This window comes from Emys orbicularis, chromosome 4 (assembly GCF_028017835.1).
Source record: "Emys orbicularis isolate rEmyOrb1 chromosome 4, rEmyOrb1.hap1, whole genome shotgun sequence".
NCBI classification, from domain to species: Eukaryota; Metazoa; Chordata; order Testudines; family Emydidae; genus Emys; species Emys orbicularis.
The window spans coordinates 59262923-59285787 of record NC_088686.1 but is presented as its reverse complement, the minus strand read 5'-3'; the positions used below and the strand labels follow the sequence as shown (position 1 = coordinate 59285787).

General features: G+C 43.2%; 1 protein-coding gene across 1 annotated transcript in view; it reads right to left on the bottom strand.

Moving 5' to 3' along the window:
* The window catches only part of RYR3 (ryanodine receptor 3), a 625867-nt gene that overhangs the window by 262130 nt on the left and 340872 nt on the right, over positions 1-22865 (bottom strand). The window contains exon 41 of the mRNA XM_065402721.1: positions 1079-1352. Coding sequence (XP_065258793.1) covers positions 1079-1352 — 274 coding nt within the window. The remainder of the gene's footprint in view (positions 1-1078; positions 1353-22865) is intronic.

Here is a 22865-nt window from a genome sequence, read left to right as displayed (position 1 = left end):
TACAATAATCTGCTAGGTACCATATACTGAATTGCTAAATGCAACAACAGAAAGGACAATTTATTTGCAGAATAAAATAATAAAAATAAATAACCAGAAGGTAAAGGAAAACTTTACATCTGTTGTAAGGGAAAGAAACACCATGTTCAGCTTGTATCAATTCTTGCCTAATGAAGTGTCTTGGAAGATACTATTCAGAAACCTTAGGACAATCATCTTGATTTCTTTCTCTCAATAAAATATTTTCATTCCATTGACACTCTAATTTTTAAAATCTGAAATTTTCTTATTTCATTCTTACTTAAAATGTATGTGACCTGTATGCACACACACTAAGTCACACACATGTACGACTAAAACAATAGGCCCAGGCTACAATGAAATATGTCTACAGTGGCCACTGCAGGGACCAACAAAAATCAACTGCTTAAGAGAGGTGGTTTTACAATGGAGGTGGATTAGAAATGTAATCATTTCATTAGGGGATGCTTCAGGTTAGTCTCTCAAAAACATAATCTTATAAAGGGTTCACTGACAATACTACCTACTCTTCCAATTCAAATATGGTCAGTCATTATTACTGAGATGGCTTTTTGGGTTTCAACCTAATAATATCTAATGAAGGCTTGCCTATTACAAAGATATCAGACAGTCTTTCTTGATCAATGGCTTTTCACTTAAACTTAAAAAAATGAAAATAAAACAAAGTGAAGTCAATTTAGAGTTCATGATTGACACCAATGGAGATATAAATCCTTTACTTATCCACAAAGCTGGTAAAATGTGGGGGATCAGCAGCCAAAGCTTCAGCACAGCATCTCACTAATACTTTTATTAACTGCCCCCTGATCCAGAGGGGCTGTTTTTGATATGAAAACCAAGTTCAGTCTTTATAATATCCTTGGTAGTTTTGGCCTATACATTCAGATTGGCAGCCAAGGAGCCAACTGAAACCAGCAATGACATTCAGATACTACCTGAGTCAGACTAGAGCCAGTGACCTAGAAATGAAAGGCTCTGCATCCCATAACCAAACCCTTACTCATAATTTAAAAAGAAAATGATGTTAATTCCATACCCTAATCCATTAATCATAAGCAATTCCTCTTCTTTTCCCATTCTGACACTGAGAAGGGAGCGAATCTGGCCTAGTGCTGCTAGTAAATTGATTGTATCCTGCACAGAAGCAGCACTAATAGTGTAGGCCTTCCTCAGAGCCTGCAGTAGCTCACCGATGCTGTCATATTGCCTACGAAGTAGGTTGAACATAATCCGGACTAATTCTGGATCTTGGATCTGGTCTTCCTGAGCCCAGCGCACCATAGTCTGGGATATGAGTTCCTTCAAAGTAGCTGAAATAACAAACAAATTATGTAAAACATTAATAACTACTGCAACAATTGTAAAGAAACCCTGCCAAAGCATTAAAGTACTTATTAGTTTGAAACCTCAAATGACTAACAGTGGATGATGAAGCATTCACAACATAATAAGAGAGTACGGGCAGACTAATCCCTCAATATGTCATATAAAGATTTTTTTTTAAATCAAATTCCCTATTCAGAATTTAATTTTAGTACTTTTAAGAAAATTAGTGCTCATGAAAAGTGGCAGGTTGGTAGCAATGAAGAATGAAGCTCTCTACTTAGTCACCAAACTGATACAATATGGGCAGCAGTGCAATTTCCACATGCTGCCTTATCACAATAACATGGATAACAATAACATCCTTACTGGTAACGAGGTACATTTAAGTGCCATGCCAATTCATCCTTCATTTCCCCGCTGAGATTAAAAAAATAATTAGGACTGCCAAACGATTACAAAAACTAATCACCATTAATCACACTGTTAAACAATAATAGTATGCCATTGATTTAAATATTTTGGATGTTTTCTACATTTTCAAATATATTGATTTCAATTACAACACAGAATACAAAGTGTACAGTGTTCACTTACAAATATTTGCACTGTAAAAAACAAAAGAAATACCGGTAGTATTTTTCAATTCACCTAATACAAGTACTGTAGTGCAATCTCTATCATGAAAGTTGAATTTACAAATGTAGAATTATGTACAAAAAATAACTGCATTCAAAAATAAAACAATGTAAAACTTTAGAGCCTACAAGTCCACTCAGTCCTATTTCTTGTTCAACCAATTGCTCAGACAAACAAGTATTTTTACATTTGCAGGAGATAATGCTGCCTGCTTCTTGTTCACAATGTCACCTGAAAGTGAGTACAGGTGGTTCACATGGCACTGTTGCAGCCGCATCGCAAGATATTTACATGCCAGATGTGCTAAAGATTCATGTCTTTTCATGCTTCATCCACAATTCCAGAGGATATGCGTCCATGCTGATGACAGGTTCTGCTTGATAACGATCCAAAGCAGTGCAGACCGACGCATGTTCATTTTCATAATCTGAGTCAGATGCCACCAGCAGAAGGTTGATTTTCTTTTTTTTTTTTTTTTTGGTGGTTCAGGTTCTGTAGTTTCTGCATCAGAATTTTGCTCTTTTAAGACTTCTGAAAGTATGCTCCACACCTCGTCCATCTCAGATTTTGGAAGGCACTTCAGATTCTTAAACCTTGGGTTGAGTGCTTTAGCTATCTTTAGAAATCTCAGATTGGTACCTTCTTTGTATTTTGTCAAATCTGCAGCGAAAGTGTTCTTAAAATGAACAACATGTGCAGAGTCATCATCCGAGACTACTATAACATGAAATATATGGCAGAATGTGGGTAAAACAGAGCAGGAGACATAAAATTCTCCCCCAAGGAGTTCAGTCAAAAATTAATTAATGCATTATTTTTTTAACGAGCATCATCAGCATGGAAGCATGTCCTCTAGAATGGTGGCTGAAGCATAAAGGGCCATAAGAATGTTTAGCATATCTGGCATTTAAATACCAGGGCCGTAGCAACAAAGAACGTGGCCCCCTCCCAACGTGGCCCTCTCCGAACATATGTCCGGGCGGGGCCCCTTACAATGCAGAAACTGGAATGCGGTATTTATTTTGCCACTTTTAGGGGCCCCCTTCCTTGCGGGGCCCCCTCTGGTCGGAGGGTACGGAGGGCGCTCGCTACGCCTCTGGTAAATACCTTGCAATGCTGGCTACAAAAGTGTCATGCGAATGCCCGTTCTCACTTTCTGGTGACATTGGTAAATAGGAACTGGGCAGCATTATCTCCTGTAAATGTAAACAAACTTGTTTGGCTGAACAAGAAGTAGGACTGATAAAGAGATTGCACTACAGTATTTGTATGAGATGAACTAAATATAATATTTCATTTATCATTTTTACAGTGCAAATATTTGTAATCAAAATAATAATATAAAGTGAGCAGTGTACACTTTGTATTCTGTGTTGTAATTGAAATCAATATATTTGAAAATATAGAAAAACATTCAAAAATATTTAATACATTTCTATTGTTTAACAGTGCGATTAATTTTTTTGAGTTAATCACGTGAGTAAGCTGCAATTAATTGACAGCCCTAAAAATAATACTAATTGCAATGGTGATTTTTCTAATGTGAACACCTGGTCATTAGGGGCTAGATTAGAACTGTCAAGTAATTTCACACATGCCACTGAAAGCAGATAGCAGCAATAGTTGGTCAATATCAGCCTTAGCAATTCTAATGCATGTAGTTATCATTCAATTTTTTTCTTTATACCTAAAAGTATGATCAATATATTTCTGCCTGCTCAAAATGGTTTGTGAACTTGTTATAAGGGGATGATATAACCCCTTTCATTATTCGATAGCACAACATGATTTCTGTTTGAGGAATATTATCAGATGCTGATCTCACACCAGTGTAATAGTTCAGTGGTTTGAGCATTGGCCTACTAAACGCAGGGTTGGGAGTTCAATCCTCGAGGAGGCCACTTAGGAGTTTGGGGCAAAAATCAGTACTTGGTCCTGCTAGTGAAGGCAGGGGGCTGGACTCAATGACCCTGCAGGGTCCCTTCCAGCTCTATGAGGGACGTATATCTCCATATATTATAGTACATGCCAAAGACATTGATTTTTTTTAAATAACTAATAAATTTACAGAGTAAGTATATCCTTGGAAAATTATCTTTAGTATTCAAGTTGACTAATCTCCAGAAAGTCAGCTATGGAAGCTTAAATGGCCTCTATGTACATTATAAATAATTGAGGTGGGAGGGAGAAGTAATTTTTTTACATGAATTTAAAATTGGTTTATTTCTGAATTCACCAATTAATCCATTATCCTGTAATAAGCAAATTCTTTATCACCAAGTAGAACAATCTGCAAACAAGCAGTTCTACCCAAAAAAACCCCAACCAAACAAACAAAAACCCAACGTCAACTTTGCACCACTAGTAATTTGTATGGGCTAGCCTTAGAGCACAAAAGAGAGACCTGAAAAGCTGTTCAACCATAAACAGATAGCAGTCTTGCAAGCTAGTATATCTGACAGACTGGCATACAAGGTCTGGAGTTCCTGAATATACACATACAAGTGTTATCCATAATACCTGGGAATATTAGATATATGAATATCAAACTATGATTAGATTTTATCTTCATTGTTCTTGAATAAGGTTTTAATGTCAATTATTAAAATACCTGTCTCTGCTGGTACACTTTTCAGGAGTCCAGCCAGAATATGACACAAGTATAATATTAATATTTGTGAAGAACTGAAAAAACTCATGGGATTTCTGATCTTGTTGAACTAACATGTTCTGGAGATTTTGCAAAGTCTGTTTCAGTGAGATTTCTAGTCCAATTACCAGTACACAGAGATTTCTATGCAAAGAGCTTTGCTAATCACTGATCTAACTATTCCTTTCATCAAGCTTCCCAGTTTTAATGTAGTGTGCTTCATTAGCAATGGTTTATCTGCACTGAAGCAAAACAGTAGTTAAGGAAATACAACTAACAGTAGCATTATTCCAGTAAGCGTAGCATACAAGCCTACATTTTGATAATGATCTAGAATCAGAGATGCTACAACAAAGCAGCAAAAAGATCTCAAAGTGCCTTATTATATAGACTTTTCATTTTTCACCCACTATATGTTGGGTGAAAAATGAATAGCTGTTCCCAAAGCTATTCAGTGAAATACACAGAATTTGAAAATAGTAAAGCTTTATAAAAACGAATGAAAAAGAGACCAAAATTTGACCTAAATTTACAATGAAAAACAAAGTATTTTCTTCACCCATAGCCACATGACTATGAGGAAAGGTTGAAAAATGGGCACTTTTTAGTGTTGAGAAAAGAAGACTGAGGGAGGGCCCTGATAAGTCTTCAAATATGTTAAGGGCTGTTATAAAAAGGATGGTGATCAGTTGTTCTACATATCCACAGAAGGTAGGACAAGTAGTAATGGACTTAATCCTCAGCAAGGGAGATGTAGGTTAGATATTAGGGGAAATAATCTAATTAAGTTCTGGAATAGGCTTCCAAGGGAAACTGTGGAATTCCCATGATTGGAGGTTTTTAAGAACAGGTTGGACAATTACCAGTCACAGATTGTCTAGGTTTACTTGGTCCTGCCTCAGTGTAGAAGGATGAACCTAATGACGTGTTAAGGGCCCTTCCAGCCCTACATTTCTATAATTCTATGAAAACATTTTACAGATTGAATATGAGGCTTATGTGATTGTCATAAGTATAAATGTTTATTTAAACAATTTATGTGATTGTTGCAATAATTATGAATTGTTACATTTACTCAATTAATGTACAAAACATTTAAACAACAAATCATTATATCAATGAGTAAGGCTTTATCAATCATATTTAGTTCTTTTAAACTAGTTTAGTGCCTCTAAGCTAGACCTAAATTATGAGAGGCTTTCATTAAAGTTATGTGCAAACTTGATGGACACCATGATAGTCATGGCTACATTTGTGTACAATGCCCCACTCAACACAGTGTCCTGAAGAGACACTGTGAAATGGTACTTGATCAAGAACAGAGAAAGCAGATATGAAGCAATTAAATGATATTATTTCTCTCTTGTGGGCAAATAGCAGGATAAACTATAGTTTGGTTAACTGTCACTGGGAAGGTCAGACAGTGCTCCCTACCAGGTTGGTCTGACAAAAGTGGTATGTTGCATGCATCCCTCTGTGTCACTGCCAACACAAGGCAATTGTTTGTCCTCATGAACAAGGATGTATAGAACACATTCTTCCCTCCCTCCTCTTGGCTGGGGGAAGAATCTAGGAGTCCGCTGACAGACCAGAGCCCATACCACAGAGCTGAGATTGGAGGGCTGAGGCTGAGTCTCCTCTGCATGCATTTGGTGAATCTAAGCCAGAAGCAAGAGGGTCAACAGAAGAGCAACAAGAGGTGTTTGTTGTTTCTCTACCTGTCATATTCATGCACACATTCCCCTTTACCTCCAAGCAAGAAAAGGCACAGAATATGTATTTGCTGCTGCTGAAATTAACGAAGCATTCTCTCCTGCAAACCAGCTCACTTTCTATAGGACCAGCAAACGGCAAGTTTTCTTTCAAGAAAAAAGGAGACTAACTGCCCTTTACACGTGTGTGTGTGTGTGTGTGTGTGTGTGTGTGTGTGTGTGTGAGAGAGAGAGAGAGAGAGAGAGAGAGAGAGAGAATGGAATTTATCGGTTTACAGAAAGTCGAAAATGATACCAACTCTTTAATTAGTGCAAAGCAGAATTTGCTGCAGTTTATGTAAACCAGTAGCATTTTGAAGGATCAGATAGAAGTGGGCACCCCAATTGGCTTGCTTAAGAAATGTTTTAAGAAGGGATGACAGTAAGTTTAATTTTTGCTGGTAACCCACAGATTTGGTTACATCAACACAGCATGAACAAAAAGGTGAGTACAGAACACCATGTTCCAGTCTGCAAAGTACATCCCATTTTTAGCATACAACATCTCTTAAATGCAACACTAAAGTGGTTTAAAAGGACAGGGTTAGCTTGAAAAACATATTTTAAACATCTCATTTCCCCTGAATTAAGTTACTAGTGACATCTAAAAATCATTTTCATAATGCGTATGTAATTCTCCTGTTTTATCACTTATTCGGATATGCTAATTCTTTTGCAGAACAAGAGAACTTGTTATGTACACATCTTGGCACTTGCTGCTGCCTTCCCTCAGCATTCTGCCATCATCCTGCCCACGCACTGCTCTAAAAGTGCACTCTCATCTATTCATTCTATGGGATGGCGTCTGAGGAGAGCAACTGCTCCAGTTTGTGTGTTAGAGGTGTGACTGTAATAAACAAACAGGTTATTTTATTATATCACTACTACATAGCAATTTGCATGGAGGTGGAGCTCCCCTCTCCCCCTCCCCCCCCCCCAATAGCATTTGGGCTCCCACATGAAAGTTTAGAAAGGCAACCCCCTGCAACAGAATTTCAGGAGAGTAGCCCAGCCCAGCCCCCGCACCCCTAATGTCATACAGTAATAGGAATGTAGGGCTGGAAGGGACTTCCAGAGGTCATCTAGACCAGCCACTTGAACTGAAGCAGGACCACGTAAACCTAGACTATCCCTGACAGGTGTTTATCCAACCTGTTTTTAAAATCTTCCAATGATGGGGATTCCACAACCTCCTTTGGAGACCTTTTACAGAACTTTATACACCTCTACCTCGATATAACGCTGTCCTCGGGAGCCAAAAAATCTTACCGCGTTATAGGTGAAACCACATTATATCGAACTTGCTTTGATCCGCTGGAGTGCGCAACCCCACCCCCCTGGAGCGCTGCTTTACCGCATTATATCCGAATTCATGTTATATTGGGCCGCGTTATATCGGGGTAGAGGTGTAGTTGGAAAGTATTTACTAATATTAAACCTAAATCTCCCTTACTGCAGATTATGCCCATTAGTTCTTGCCCTACCTTCTGTGGACATGGAGAACAACTATAGGTTGTCACTGTACTATTTATAACAGCTCTTAACACATCTGAAGATTCTTATCAGGTCTCCCCATAGTCTTCTTTTCTTGGGACTAAACATGAGCAGTTTTTTAAACCTTTCCTCATAGGTCAGGTTTTCTAAACCTTTTATAATTTGTGTTGCTCTCCTCTCGACTCTCTCCAATTTGTTCACATCGTTCCTAAAGTGTGGTGCCTAGAATACGACACATTCCAGTTGAGGCCTCACCCATGCTGAGAAGAGCTGGATACGTATCTCCCTATCCTACGTACAACACTCCTGTTAATACATCCCAGAATATTAGCCTTTTTCACAACTGCATCACATTGCTAACTCTTATTCAATTTGTGATCCACTATAATCCCCATTATCCTCCATGGTTTCTCCACAATCTGCTCTTACAGATTTTAATTATTTGCATTTATGGATTTTAAAATGATATAAAAGTAAAATCAGAAAAGCTACAAAACTCCCAAACATTTTGTGAAGTCCCAGACTGCTATACCACTGCTCCCCTACAACATCTCCTTATTGATTTCATGTTTTCATTTATGTAACAGAGAAATTCTTCCTGTATTACATGTAATTCTTCACTGTTGTCATTGATGACATAAATAAAAATTCATCTGAAGTAATTTTTGCCATGTCAACATAGTAATCATTTACAAGGGCTTTTCTACTTTCTAACGATCTCTACACAATATAAACTGCAGTTCAGTGACCAAAATATTCTAGTACTAATCACACAGTTTTATTCCAGTATTTTATCCTATTATATTCTAGTATTGTCACATAATTTTAACATTTGACTACACTGAAGAACTACATCTGTAACAAGACAATTAAAAATACAATCTACTGACCACAAAAATAATCAGGCTACTTTTAGAAGACAACTTACATTAAACACAAGTTGTAAGAGAATATGAAAAAATAATAATGTGTATCTAAATGATTAAACTGAATTTATAAATCCTGAATAATTATAAATTCATTACATGGCATCTTAACTATCTCTGTAAATACTCCAGAGGCATTAACAGGTGGCAGCTTATGCTTCAGTGCTGTAAACAAGTATCTTTTCTTGCTTACAAAATATCCTGGGTTGTTGTAATTTGACTCCTTCCACAAAGCTTTAAATGAGAGATAGACATGTCTGAGTGAACACAGCTGCTAACTAAGTCAGTATATGTGTGAAGTAGTAACCCAGATAGCTTATCTGACATTTTGTTAGGGGTACCATTTTCTAAGTTTACTGTAGGCTGTTAGCACAAATTCAGAAAGATTAACCTTTGGAATTATAGGGCTGAAGTCCTGAAGATACACATAAGATATTGGAAGCATGACCCAGTAATTTATTATTATTAACGAACACTGATAAGTACAGAGAAGTGTTTTTAATAGTCAACCATTAAAAGTAGAAGCAGCCTTAGGAACTGATAACATGTTTCTAATTTACAAATATACAGTATCCTATCTGAAAAACTTTTGATAGCTTTAGTGTATTATGATTTATGACAATACTTGTAGTATTCCCTAGCTGATCTTTAATTACTCTAGAAAGAATTTAAATAGATGTAGAGTATTTAAAGCAACATATTCCTTTAAATTATTTTTTAAAACTATGAGTATTAGTATAAGGACATAAAAAACGGTTACTCACCTTCTCATAACTGTTGTTCTTCGAGATGTGTTGCTCATATCCATTCCAAGTAGGTGTGTGCGCGCCGCGTGCACAGTCGTCGGAAAGTTTTTCCCCTAGCAGCACCTGGCGGGTCCACTGTGGAGCCCCCTGGAGTGGCGCCTTCATGGCACTCAATACGCCTCCTCAGTTCCTTCTTGCCGGTTACTCCGACAGAGGGGAAGGCGGGTGTGTTTGGAATGGATATGAGCAACACATCTCAAAGAACAATGGTTACGAGAAGGTGAGTAACCATTTTTTCTTCTTCAAGTGCTTGCTCATATTGATTCCAATTAGGTGACTCCCGAGCCTTACCTAGGCAGTGGGGTCGGCGTTATGGAATCGCTGATTGGAGTACCCCTCTGCCGAAAACTGCATCATCGCTGGCATGCCGGATGATGGTGTAATGAGAGGTGAAAGTTGCTGCCCTGCAGATTTCTTGTATAGGACCTGGGCCCTCGTGGAGTGTGCCGTAAGAGCCGGGGCTGGTATTTTGGCCAGCTCATAGCACATGTGGATGCATGATGTGATGCAGGAAGATATTCTTTGAGATGAGACTGGGAGTCCTTTCATCTGGTCTGCCACCACTATGAACAACTGGTTCGACTTCCTGAATGGCTTAGTGCGCTCGATGTAGAAAGCTAGTGATTGCCGAACATCGAGGGAGTGCAGCCTCTGCTCACGGCTACTGGCATGAGGCATAGGGTAAAAAACAGGCCGGAAAATATCCTGACTAGTGTGGAAGTGTGACACAACCTTAGGAAGAAAGGCCAGGTGAGATCTGAGTTGCACCGTATCCCTGTGGAAAACCGTATGAGGGGGGTCTGAGGTAAGGGCCTTTAACTCAGACACCCTCCTTGCTGATGTAATGGCGACCAGAAAGGCTACCTTCCCGCAGTTCAAATGGGGGCCCCATTAGCCTGGAGAGGACCAGGTTAAGGTCCCATGCGGGGACAGGCTGTCTGATCTGTGAATGTATGTGTTCCAGACCCTTGAGGAACCAACCAACCATAGGGTTGGCGAAGATGGAGCGACCAGACGCTCCCCGGTGGAAGGTTGAGATAGCAGCGAGGTGTACCTTTATGGAGGACGCTGCCAGGCCTTGCTGTTTCAGGTGCAGAAGGTAATCTAAGATGAGAAGTGCCTGGAGAGGGGGTATACGATGCTGGTCACACCAACAAGTAAATCACTTCCACTTTGCCAGATATGTGACTCTAGTGGTGGGCTTCCTGCTGCCAAGTAGGACCTCCCTTACTTGTTCTGAGCACAGAACCTCCATGGGGTTCAGCCATGAAGCTTCCAAGCCGTGAGGTGGAGGGACTGCAGGTCGGGGTGATGAAGGCGACCATAGTCCTGAGTGATTTGATCAGGGAGGTGAGGCAACATGACCGGGGCATCCACTGACAGTACTAGGAGTGTGGTGTACCAATGTTGTCGAGGCCACGCTGGTGCTACCAGAATGATCTCTGCCCCGTCCCTGCGGACCTTGAGTAGGAACTTGTGCATGAGAGGGAATGGGGGGGAAAAGGTGTAGAGCAGATGGCCTCCCCAGGGTAGCAGGAATGAGTCTGTGATCGATCCCGGGCTGTGTCTCTGGAAGGAGCAGAACATTGGGCACTTCCTGTTGCTCTGGGTGGCGAACAGGTAGACCTGCGGAAACCCCATTCTTTGGAAGACAAGGTGTATGACATCCAGCCTGATGGACCACTCATGATTGTGGAAGGACCTGCTGAGATGGTCCGCCAGTGCGTTCTGAACTCCTGGCAGATAGGATGCTTCCAGGTGAATGGAGTGGGCTATGCAGAACTCCCAGAGCTGAGGGCTTCCTGGCAAAGGGGAGAGGACCGGTCTTCACCCTGCTTCTGGATGTAAAACATGGCAGTGGTGCCCTTCAGAACTGCTACACACCAACCTTGTAGTTGGGCCTGAAAGGTCTGGCATGCTAGTCGCACTGCCCTCAGCTCCTTGATGTTGACATGGAGGGAGAGCTCATCCTGCGACCAGAGGCCCTGTGTTTGGGGGTCTAACAAATGCACACCCCATCCCAGAGATGACGCGTCCATTACTAGGCACAAGGAAGGCCGAGGGCTGCTGAAGGGGACTCCTTCGCACTGTCTCCAAGGATTGAGCCACCATTGAAGGGACTTGAGCACCTGCCCCGGCACCGTGACCACTGAATTCAAGCTGTTGCATCTCAGACGGTAGGCTGAAGCGAGCCAGGCCTGTAGAGGCCTGAGCCTCAGTCTGGCAAGCCATGTCACGTGAATGTAGTCTGCCATGTAGCCGAGGAGACTCAGGCATCCCCTTGCTGTAGTAGCTGGGTATTGCCTGAGGCCCTGAATGATATCTGTGATGGCTTGGAAACGGGGCTCTGGCAAAAGTGCTCTTACCTGAACTGAGTTCAACACCGCCCCGATGAATTCTATTCTTTGGGTCGGTTCCAAGGGTGACTTCCTCAAGTTCAGGAGGAGACCCAGTCTCTCAAATGTGAATCTGACCAATCTGATTTGAGACTCCACCTGCCCCCTGGTGCGGCCCCTGAGCAGCCAGTCTTCGAGGTAGGGGTATACTTGCACACGCCGCCAATGGAGGAAAGTGGCCACGACTGACATGCACTTGGTGAATACTCGGGGGGGTTGTTGAGAGGCCGAATGGATGGACTGTGAATTGATAATGCTTGTGGTCAAAGCGTAGGAATTGCCTTTGTGCAGGTCGAATAGCTATATGGAAGTACGTGTCTTTCATGTCGAGGGTGGCATACCAGTCTCCATGCGAAGTTCACCTTTACCATGAACTTGAGTCCTCGCAGATCTATAAAGGGTCTGAGACACCCCTTGGCCTTGGGGATTAGAAATATTGGGAGTAGAATCCCTTGCCCCTGAGCTCCTGAAGGACCTCCTCCACCGCTCCCATGGCAAGGAGCACTTGCACCTCCTGGATAAGGAGTTGCTCGTGAGAAGGGGGGTGAGTGGGAGGGCAGGAGCAGAAATGGAGAGAGTATCCCACTTCCACTGTGCGGAGGACCCAGCGATCTGAAGTTATTTGGGACCAAGCACGGTAGAAGTGGGACAGATGATTCAAAAAAGATGGGGAAGGATCCGGAAGTGAGGATGGTGTGCTGTCCTCGGGTGCACCTTCAAAAGGCCTGTTGGAACCCGATGATAGTTTATTTGGGCCCTCGCCCTTCCTGGATAGGGGGTTGGAAGGCTTTCATCTGCCATTCCTGCCCCTTCTCCTATAAAATCCTGCCTTGGCTGAGGAGGATAGAAGAGTTGCTGCTGTTGCTGAGGCTTGAAATGTTTACATTGGGTTACCGGGGTGTGCATACCCAAGGATTTCGTGGTAGCCCTTGAGTCCTTTAGGCTATGCAGCCTAGAGTCAGTCTGCTCTGCAAACAGACCTACCCCATCAAAAGGCAGGTCCTGCATAGTCTGTTGAACCTCGGGCGGGAGTCCCGAGGCTTGCAGCCATGAGCTATGCCTCATGGCGATACTGGAGGACAAGGTGCATGCTGCTGAGTCCGCAGCATCCAGTGAGACCTGTAAAGAGGTCAGTGCCACTGCCTTGCCCTCCTCCACTATCACTCCAAACTCCTCCCTGGACTCAGTAGGCACCAGCTCCTTAAACTTGAGCATCGAGTTCAAGGAGTTGAAGCTGTACCAGAATTGCCTGCTGGTTGGCAAACCTGAGTTGCAACCCCCCCGTAGAATATACTTTGCGCCCAAATAAATCCAGGCGCTTGGCATCCTTGGACTTAGGTGCTGGGGCTTGTTGTCCCTGCCTCTCCTTCTCGTTTACTGCAGCCATCACCAACAAGCAATGCTGCGGATGTGTGAAGAGGTATTCGTACCCCTTAGATGGGATGAAATACTTCCTCTCCACACCTTTGCGGTGGGAGGGATGGAGGCTGGGGTCTGCCAAATGGTCTTAGCATTGACCTGTATGGTCTTGATGACGGGTAGAGCCACCCTCAATGGACCTTCTGGGGCCAGGATGTTGACCATTGGGTCCTCCAACTCCTCCACCTCCATGCCCATATTTCGTGCCACCCTGCAAAGGAGGTCCTGGTGGGCACAGCTGTTTATTGGGGGGCGGTCCAGAGACAGAGGTGCCTGCAACCGCCTCGTCCAGAGAGGAAGACAAGGAGGCTAATGGTGGAACAGAGTCCTCCTACCTTCTTGGTTTCCAGGGGCCTCCTGTCCTGCCTCTCTGACTGGGCTAACCACACCTGGATCAGGCTCAGGAACTGGGGTTGGTTCCAGGGGAGGGCAAGCAAACGGTACCTCCTCAGCACCCCTAGAGGTGGGGCAACTGGCGGAAGCCTCCGGCACTCGCGGTTCAGAGGTCGCCAAACAGGAACCTTTAGATTGGGTGCCCTGGGCCTGGTGGTACACCCACAGGGTCCAAAATGGCCACTGTGCTGATCCCTGCCATGGCGCAGGCTATGGCCCTGCCCCCACCTCAGGCCTTCCATGGCCCAACCAGTGCTGGCCCTGCTCCGAGTATCTAGACCCCGTCTCTGAGTCTGAAGACGGAGACCAGGATCGTGATGTCCAGAGCGTTGCCGAGCGGAGCTGGACTGGTGGGTGGCACCATGCTGGGGAGTGGTGTCGCAATGCTGGGGAGCAGTGCCTCAATCTGGAGCAGTGCCATGAGCGGGATCTGTATGGGGTCGCTGATTGGTGCCAGAATGACCGGTGCTGGGAGTAGGACCTGCTGCACGACGGGGATCAACATGAGGATCGGCATCACAAGCAGGAGTGCTGGCGCAACCTGGAGCAGTGCTGCGAATATGACTGGTGCCACAATTGCGAGTGGCGCCAGGACTCCGATCAGTGACAGGACTCCAGTTGGTGCCGTGATTCAATCAGCAGTGCCGAGGGATGGAGCATTGCCAGTTTTCCTCTCGACATTGCAGAACTGTAGGCTTGGCGCGAAGAGCCGGGGATCACGGCGCCGTCATGGCCATGAGGTTCCTCATGGCCTCAAAGGTGTCCGGGGTGGATGGCAATTCCACCTCCTCAATGACCTGGCCCAGGGAGTCCAACGGCACTGGTCTCTACGGTCCTCCTTGTGGGGCTGAAGTCGATGGTGCTGGCTCCAAAGACTACAGCACTGGGTGCTCCTCTCTAGGATGTGCCCCACTGGCCAGCTCCAAAGGGGTGGATTTCTGAGTCGGAAATCCACTCCTCCCCTGCTTCAGGTGCCACCTCTGCGCCAGGGAATGGGACCAGTGCCAGGTCGATTCTGCCGGTTTCAGCACTGGGGAGTGGCAGTGCCGCGGGTCTTTGCCAGAGTCTTTCCACAGTGCTCCTTCTACCACTGCCGCCGGGACACTGCGCACTAATGAGCTCGGTGCTGGGTCTTGCCGCGCCAACGTAGGTTGCGATCTGAGTGCCGCCTCCATAAGGAGCTGCTTGAGGTGAAAGTCTCGCTCGTTTTTTGTTCTGGGGCAAAACCCTTTACAAATCTCGCACTTGTCTGCTTGGTGTGCTTCCCCCAGACACTTTAAACAAGTGTCGTGGGGGTCACCCATTGGCAAGGGCTTGTTGAAGGACTTGCAGGGCTTGAACCCCTGGGACTTAGGCATGTAAGTCCCTCAAAGAGAACGCGGTTGGGGTGGAGGGTAAACCTCCCAGCCCAACATCTAACTAACCACTAACTATAATAACTAAGAACTAACTAAGAAGTACAAAGTACAAACAATCCAAATAGAAGCTAGGGAAACATGGAGAACTTGCAAAGCAAGACGCCACAGTTCCAACGACCGTCACTGGTGGTAAGAAGGAACTGAGGAGGTGTTGGGTTGGCAGGGTCATATATTGAGCACCATGAAGGGGCCACTCCAGGAGGCTCCAAGAGCCGACCTGACGGGTGCTGCTAGGGAAAAAACTTTCCGATGACTGTGCACGCAGCGTGCACGCAGCGTGCACACACCTAATTGGAATCGATATGAGCAAGCACTCAAAGAACAATTTTTCATTCTCATTTACCATGTGCATGAATATGCAAAATTACATTGGTCACCTTTAACATTTCCAGTAGCTTAAAGCCTGTTCTTACAGAGATTTGTACATGTGTTTAACTTTTCCCACTGTGAGCAGTTCCACTGCCTTCAACAACACATGCACAAGCCTTTGCAGGATCAGGACATAGTACAATTAAACATGACACAGAATACTACAAGAAATGATGTACCATTACCTAAGAAAACTGATAAGGTTTTGAGGAGAAATGTATTTTGCATTTTAATGCAGGCTTTTAGTAGTTTAAAACACTCCAATTCAAATGGGCATACAATAACAGTGGGAATAAAAAATTGTGTGTGTTTATTGTAGATAATTTGTTGTGATTTTTTAAAAATGTTAATAATAGTATTGCTTTTATTGTTATTACTTCAATTCTTTTTAAAATATTTAAACAACAGGGAGGAAAGGAAGTTCGTTTCAAAAACCAACAGTCTCAAAAAGCTTCTTTCAGGAGTGAGAAAAGGAAAAAAAACCTACTGAATATAAATTTGGCACGCGCAGATGTAAAGCAAGATGTAAAGTTCTACATTCCCTCTAGAGGCATAAGCTATGTATTAGTAGCAGCTAAAAATGTTTATCTTTTTAATTATGGAGAGATGTTTCACCATTGTTATTTTTGGTAACACAGTCATAAATAGCAGAGGACTAACCACCTCCTCCTTAGGCCACATAGGAACTACCTGGAACCTATCCTGAAAACAGCTGTTCCTGAATGTACTCCCTATGACTTAGCCATCTACAGAATCAGGTCACTACTTCTCTAGTGCCACTTTTTGGGGGGGAGTAGGGTGGGGAAAGAGAGAACAAATCAGCATTTTGTCATGTTTGTGCTATAATGCATCATGGCATTACATAATAGCCTGAGAGAGTGTTTTCAAGTCAAGCTACCTCTACATAAATAGCTCTATATAATGTTCTGATAATGGGGTTGTGGTCAGGGACTTGGGAGATGCAGGTTCAGTTTCCTGCTTTGCCATAGCTTTCTGGGCGTACCTGGGTGAATCAGTCTCTTTGTGCCTCGGTTCCCCTTCTGTAAAATGGGGATCACAGCACTTGCCTACCTCACAGGGGTGCTGTGAGGATAAATATGTTAAAAGAAGCTAAGACACTACAGTGATGGAGCTCACATATGGTTGGGGAGAGGGGAGAGAAAGAGAGAGAGAGAGAGAGAGAATGTTTAAAAAAGGGATACCCTTAAACAAAACAAAAATGCACAAACAAGAAGAATTTCCCCCACAACCAATATGGAGGAGGAGGAGAGAGGAATTTCACAGATGACATTTCTATTATGAATTTTTAGGAAGAGACTTAGAAAGCTTTTATTTTTCCTCATATATCTATCTATATATTCAATGGCAAAAAGCTATGTTAATTGTAGAGTGAAGGCTGCTTGGTGGTATGTCATGCCCTTTCAGAGCACTGAACTGAGCAAAACTAAAACTTCTGAAAACCATGAAATGCAGAATTAAGGTTGTCTCCCCTTTAACACACACACACACACACACACACACACACACACACACACACACACACACACACACACACACACACACACACACCAGCTGTGCCCTACCAGCCCTGCTTCAGCAAACCTCTCCAGCCATGTCCTCACCCATTCACTGTGTTCCCCAGTCGAGCCTGGCCCCTCCCCACTACTGTACCCAGGATCATCACAGCAAGCAGGAAATGCATCTCCCAGAAGACTTCACTCCATGGTAAACAAACATGTCTATTGCTGTTACTTTCCTCCCTCCTATAACCCAATTCCTGCAGTGCCTGGAGGAAAGGACAACTAAAAGTGTTCCTGGAGCCAGCAAGAGAAATTACGGACAGCGTTTCTGTTAAAAAACAAACAAACACAGAGTTTTACATTTGAGAAAAAGACCCTGTAACTGCTGTCGAACAGATGAACCCCATCTCCAAAAAACAGTGAGGTGTCAAAGTTGTTTATGTTTCTATGCCATAAAGTTCATTTTCCAGTCTGCCATAAATAAAACTGCATGTTTCTCACAGCAGGAAAAAAGTCATAGATAGCATGATTTTCTTTTTTTCTGCATCTGTGACTCATATTGCAATGGTGGCTCCTACGGCTTCTGTCCTGCGGGGCTGGGCCCAGCTCCCTGCTCTGGCTCCCTTCCCACCGGGGTTGAGATTAGGATTGTGCTGCCGGGATGGAGGATACTGATGCCGGTTGTCAGGCCATTTATAAAAATCACAGAGTAGTAACTAAACCACGACTTTTGCTAAATTTATCATGACTGCTCTGTGATTTTTGACCCCCCAAAAAAGTCATGACAAATCTGCAGCCCTAGCCATGAACCCTCAGATTTCCCAATTAATGTTCTTCCAACACTTATGCATATCTCTCATGCAGTGTTGAGATGCACTGTCTGAGGGTGGATTGCAGAAAGGATGAGGAACAAGGTGGTTGGGGAGCACTGTCAGAGCTGTGGGAGGTAGGGGGTTGGGATAAATTGTCAGAGCTGTGGGGCGTAGGGGATTGGGGTACACTGGCAGAGCTGTGGGATGCAGGGGGTTGTGGTACACAGAGCTGTGGGATGCAGGCAAGTTGGGGTGTAATGTCAGAGCTTGGACTTCAGGAAGGTTGGGGTGCACTGATAGTGTGGGGCTGCACAGTGCTGGATGCAGGAAGATTGGAGTGCACTGGCAGAGCAGGAGGTGCAGGAAGTTGGGATGCACTGGCAGAGCTGGGGCTCCATGGTCATTGGGGTGCATTGGCAGTTAGGGTGCAGCAAGGTTGGGGTGCACTTGAAGAGCTATGCACTTCAGGGGGTGAACTGGCAGAACTGGGGTGCTGGGTGTGAGGTGCAGGAGAGAGCTCCTGGGTGAAGGGGGTTGTGGTGCATTGGCAGGGTTGGGGTGCAAGTAGGTTGAGGTACACTGGCAGAGCTGCATGATGCAGAGGGCTTGGGGTACACTGGCAAAACTGGGAGTGCAGAGGGACCTGTGGGGTGCAGGAAGGTTTGGGTGTGCTGCAGGGTGCAGGGTAGTTGGAGTCCACTGGACGAGCTTGAGGTGCAGGTGTGTTGGGAGTCCAATGACAGATCTGGGGTTTTGGGGGCAGGGGAGCTCCAGGGGTTTGGAGTGCACTGGCAAAGTGGTGGGGGTGTGTGTGCCATGCCTGCACCTGAGCCTCCAACCTCAGTAACCTTGCCCCACCATCCATCCCCAATTATCGCCTGCCCCTCATTGCAGCCCTAAGCCCCTCCCCCTCCCTCTATCCCCATTCCTCTGCCTCCTAACATCTCTCCCTCCTGAGAAGCATTCACATTTCCTCTCCCCAAAGACTTTGATTACAGTCCTCCCCAAATAAAATTGCACCCATGACTCACAAACTGCAGCAACCTCTAGCTGCTCAGTTCAAAACTCCTTTTTCTTAGGTGGAAGCTAGTGACTAAGGGTGAGTCTGTGATTCATCCAGTCATTAGTACCTCTCAGTTTAACAGCACAAGGCAGTAGAAGGAAACTTGGGGGGGGGGGAAGTTTGAGAGGGGGGTTGTAACTTAGGAATCCTCTCAAATAACCCCAAATTTGGATCGCTAACACTGGCCCCGGCGCCCATGAAGCCGAGGTGCTTACGATCTAACATAGCCACAGACAATACAATTAAAAGTGTGCTCTACTACACGTTACTATTAGTTTAAGCTCAACAGTAGTGACTTGAATTTTAAATGTTCATGTTGTATCACTGTGACATTAGCCAGGGTGCAATCTGGACTGTGAAACAGCTGTGTCCCCTCAATTCTTCAACCTGGGGTGCCTTTTACACTGCTTTACTGTGAGAGCAACCACTCCTGGTCTGACCACACACAGCCTCCAGCATGTAAATCACCCCCAGCTATACTGTATGAGTGCCATAGCCAGCCAGCCATAAATCATATTACAGAGCAACACCAGCAAATTCCAAGTCCCAGACTTGTGCCCAGAAATGTGCATCTTGTACGGCCCAGTACCCTCCTGGACAATACAAGCTCATAGAAAGTCTGTCATTTCATTAATAGAAAATGATATGCACAAATCTAGTTGTCCCAAATGAAGTTTCCAAAAACTTCAATCTAAACACACTGGTTTAGATAAAACAATAAAACAAGTTTATTAACTACAGAAAGATTTTAAGTGGTTAGAAGTAATGAGGCGTAAAAGTCAGAATTGAATACAAAGAAATAAAACTAATATCTAACTTAACAAGCTAAGTGAATTTAAAGCGAAAAGTTTCAGAGTGGTAGCCGTGTTAGTCTGTCTCAGCAAAAAGAACGAGGAGTACTTGTGGCACCTTAGAGACTAGCAAATTTATTTGAGCATAAGCTTTCATGGGCTAAAACCCACTTCATCAGATGCAGGCCATACCAACTGTAATGAGAATAATTAATTAAGGTGAGCTATTAGGTGAGCTATTATTAGCAGGAGAAGAAAAAACTTTTGTAGTGATAATCATTGATTATTGGTATGGCAACACCCATTTTTTCATGTTCTCTGTGTATATATCTCTTCCTACTGTATTTTCCGCTGCATGCATCCGATGAAGTGGGTTTTAGCCCACGGAAGTTTATGCTAAATAAATTTGTTAGTCTCTAAGGTGCCACAAGTACTCCTCGTTCTTAAAGCGAAAAGGTTTCTCTCACCACATGCTTACACCAGTCTGGCTTCATTTCTTACAGCAAGGACCCCTCTCCCCAGTTCAGTGATGCTTCTTTTGTCTTTCCAGTGTTGTTGATATCGTGAGTACAGAGAGAAGTGATTTGGGGCCTCTGTTCCTCATTTTTATCTCTCTTCCTCCTCTTTGAGAATCATCTTTAGGCAGTAGCCAGTCTGTTTGCACAGGAATCTCCAGCTGTTCCATTTCCAAGATGTAAATTTCTTGCTCACACCCTTCTTCCTGTCAAAGAATGGCTGCTTAACTAGGTGAGCATCCATTTGATTATACTGACACCTGGCTGAAGTGCTGGCTAGCCTTTTGTCTCTGGGGAAAGTGGTTTGAAGCTGTTTCCCTAGACTAAGAATATGTCTTATACAGTAGACATACAGTGTTGCCACACATTTTATCAGGACAATAATGTTCAGCGGATTATGAGTTTTCAAATGGTAACTCATAAAGCACACTTTGTATAAAATTTATCAGAGTCTTGTAAAAAGGATGAACATAAGGGTAAAGACTGTCATAATCACATAACTTTTTGCTTTTAAAAGTTGAATGGATAGGCCCATCAGAACATCTTTTGCATGCTCTCTTCTGCAAGGCAATCTCTGAGAGCCAGCTGCTCTATACCTATCATAAATAATGCAATGGAGATGGATTCAGAGTTTCAGGTATTTAATTCTGCCAGCTTGAATTTTTTTTTAAAAGAACTTCAACTGAATAATCATTCATGAATTAATGAGCAAATTGAGGTCAGACTGTTCCTATGGTAAACTCTACTATTTCTGAAGTAAGATTTAGGAGATTCAGAGAGTTTGAAAGAAATGGAATAACAAGGAAGGAAAAGGTCAAATCAATGATTAGAAGACTGCACTGAAGCTGGGGTAGATGTATAAAAAAGCAAAGGTAGTGTGCACATGCTTATGCATGTAAAGCACATAGAGAACTACACACACACACACACAAATACACAGGAAACCCAAAAAACCTTTGTAATGAAGAAACTTTGGAAAGTCTGCCAGTGTGATCCATCTGCAGTTGTTACTTTTTCCTTGAAATCAATGGATAAAGGATGAAGCAAGTCCAATAATCTCCCATCGCATCTGCATCTGAACTGACCCAGTACTCCCCGCAAGTAGACCAAGCAACCTGTACTCTAGGTTACCCATGTACCTAGTATAATGCATTGTGGATCCTTATTTTCATGTTGTGATGCATGATAGAGAAATGATGCACCTCCAAGATTTGGAAGACTCATTTGAGAGACTGACAGGAAGTAGCATGTTTGCAGTGTTGTAGCTGTGTCGTTCCCAGGTATTAGAAAGACAAGACGAGTGAGGTATTATCTTTTATTGGACCATCTTCTGTTGGTAAAAGAGAGAAGCTTTCAGCTACACAGAGCTCTTCTTCAAGTCTGGGAAAAGTATTCAGTGTCACAGCTCAATATATGGTGGAACAGATTGTTTAGCATAAGTAGTTAACCCATATTCTAAGGGACAAGGTGGGGGAGGTAGTATTACTAAACTTTTCTAATTATAAAAGATAGAGATAGGGGGGTGAGGTACTAATACAGGGGTAGGCAACCTATGGCACGCATACCAAAAGCGGCACACAAGCTGATTTTCAGTGGCACTCACACTGCCTGGGTCCTGGTCACCGGTCCGGGGTGCTCTGTATTTTAATTTAATTTTAAATGAAGCTTCTTAAACATTTAAAAAAACCTTATTTACTTTACATACAACAATAGTTTAGTTATATATTATAGATTTATAGAAAGACACCTTCTAAAAACGTTAAAATGTATTATTAGCATGCGAAACCTTAAATTAGAGTGAATAAATGAAGACTCAGCACACCATTTCTGAAAGGTTGCCGACCCTTGCTCTAATATTTAGCATAAGTAGTTAAAACTCACCCTGTGTCTCTAATATCCTGGGACAAACAGGGCTACAACTACACTGAATACATATTCTAAGGGACCATTCAAGGTGAAGTGGCAGAGGTGTTAATAGGGCACTTCACCTTGAATGATCCCTCAGAATATATGTTAACCAATTATGCTAAACAATTGTTCCATCTTGCATTTATCTGTGATACTCTGAGTACCTTTCCCAGACCTGAAGAAAACCTCCATATAACTCAAAATCTTCTCTCTCTCACCAACAGAAGATATTACCTCATCACCCTGTCTCTCAAGGAGTGCCATGGTCAGACAGTATGATGAGCACACATGAGCACCTGCCATATCTATGCAAGTCTTAGAGTGACTTTTTAAAGTATCTGAGTGCATGAAGTGAGGGAGATACTTCTGATTCAGCCTCTCCCCCTATTTTAACAATAATTATCTCGATACTCAATTGAAAACAAAAATAAAATGATTTATAGGGCTGTCAATTGCAGTCAATGCATGCAAATTAACTAGATTAAAAAATAGTCACGATTAATCTCAGTTTTAATCACACCATTAAACAATAATAGAGAAGAGCAACAAAAATGATTAAAGATCTAGAAATGATTACAGATCTAGAAAACATGACCTGTGAGGGAAGACTGAAAAAAATTGGATTTGTTT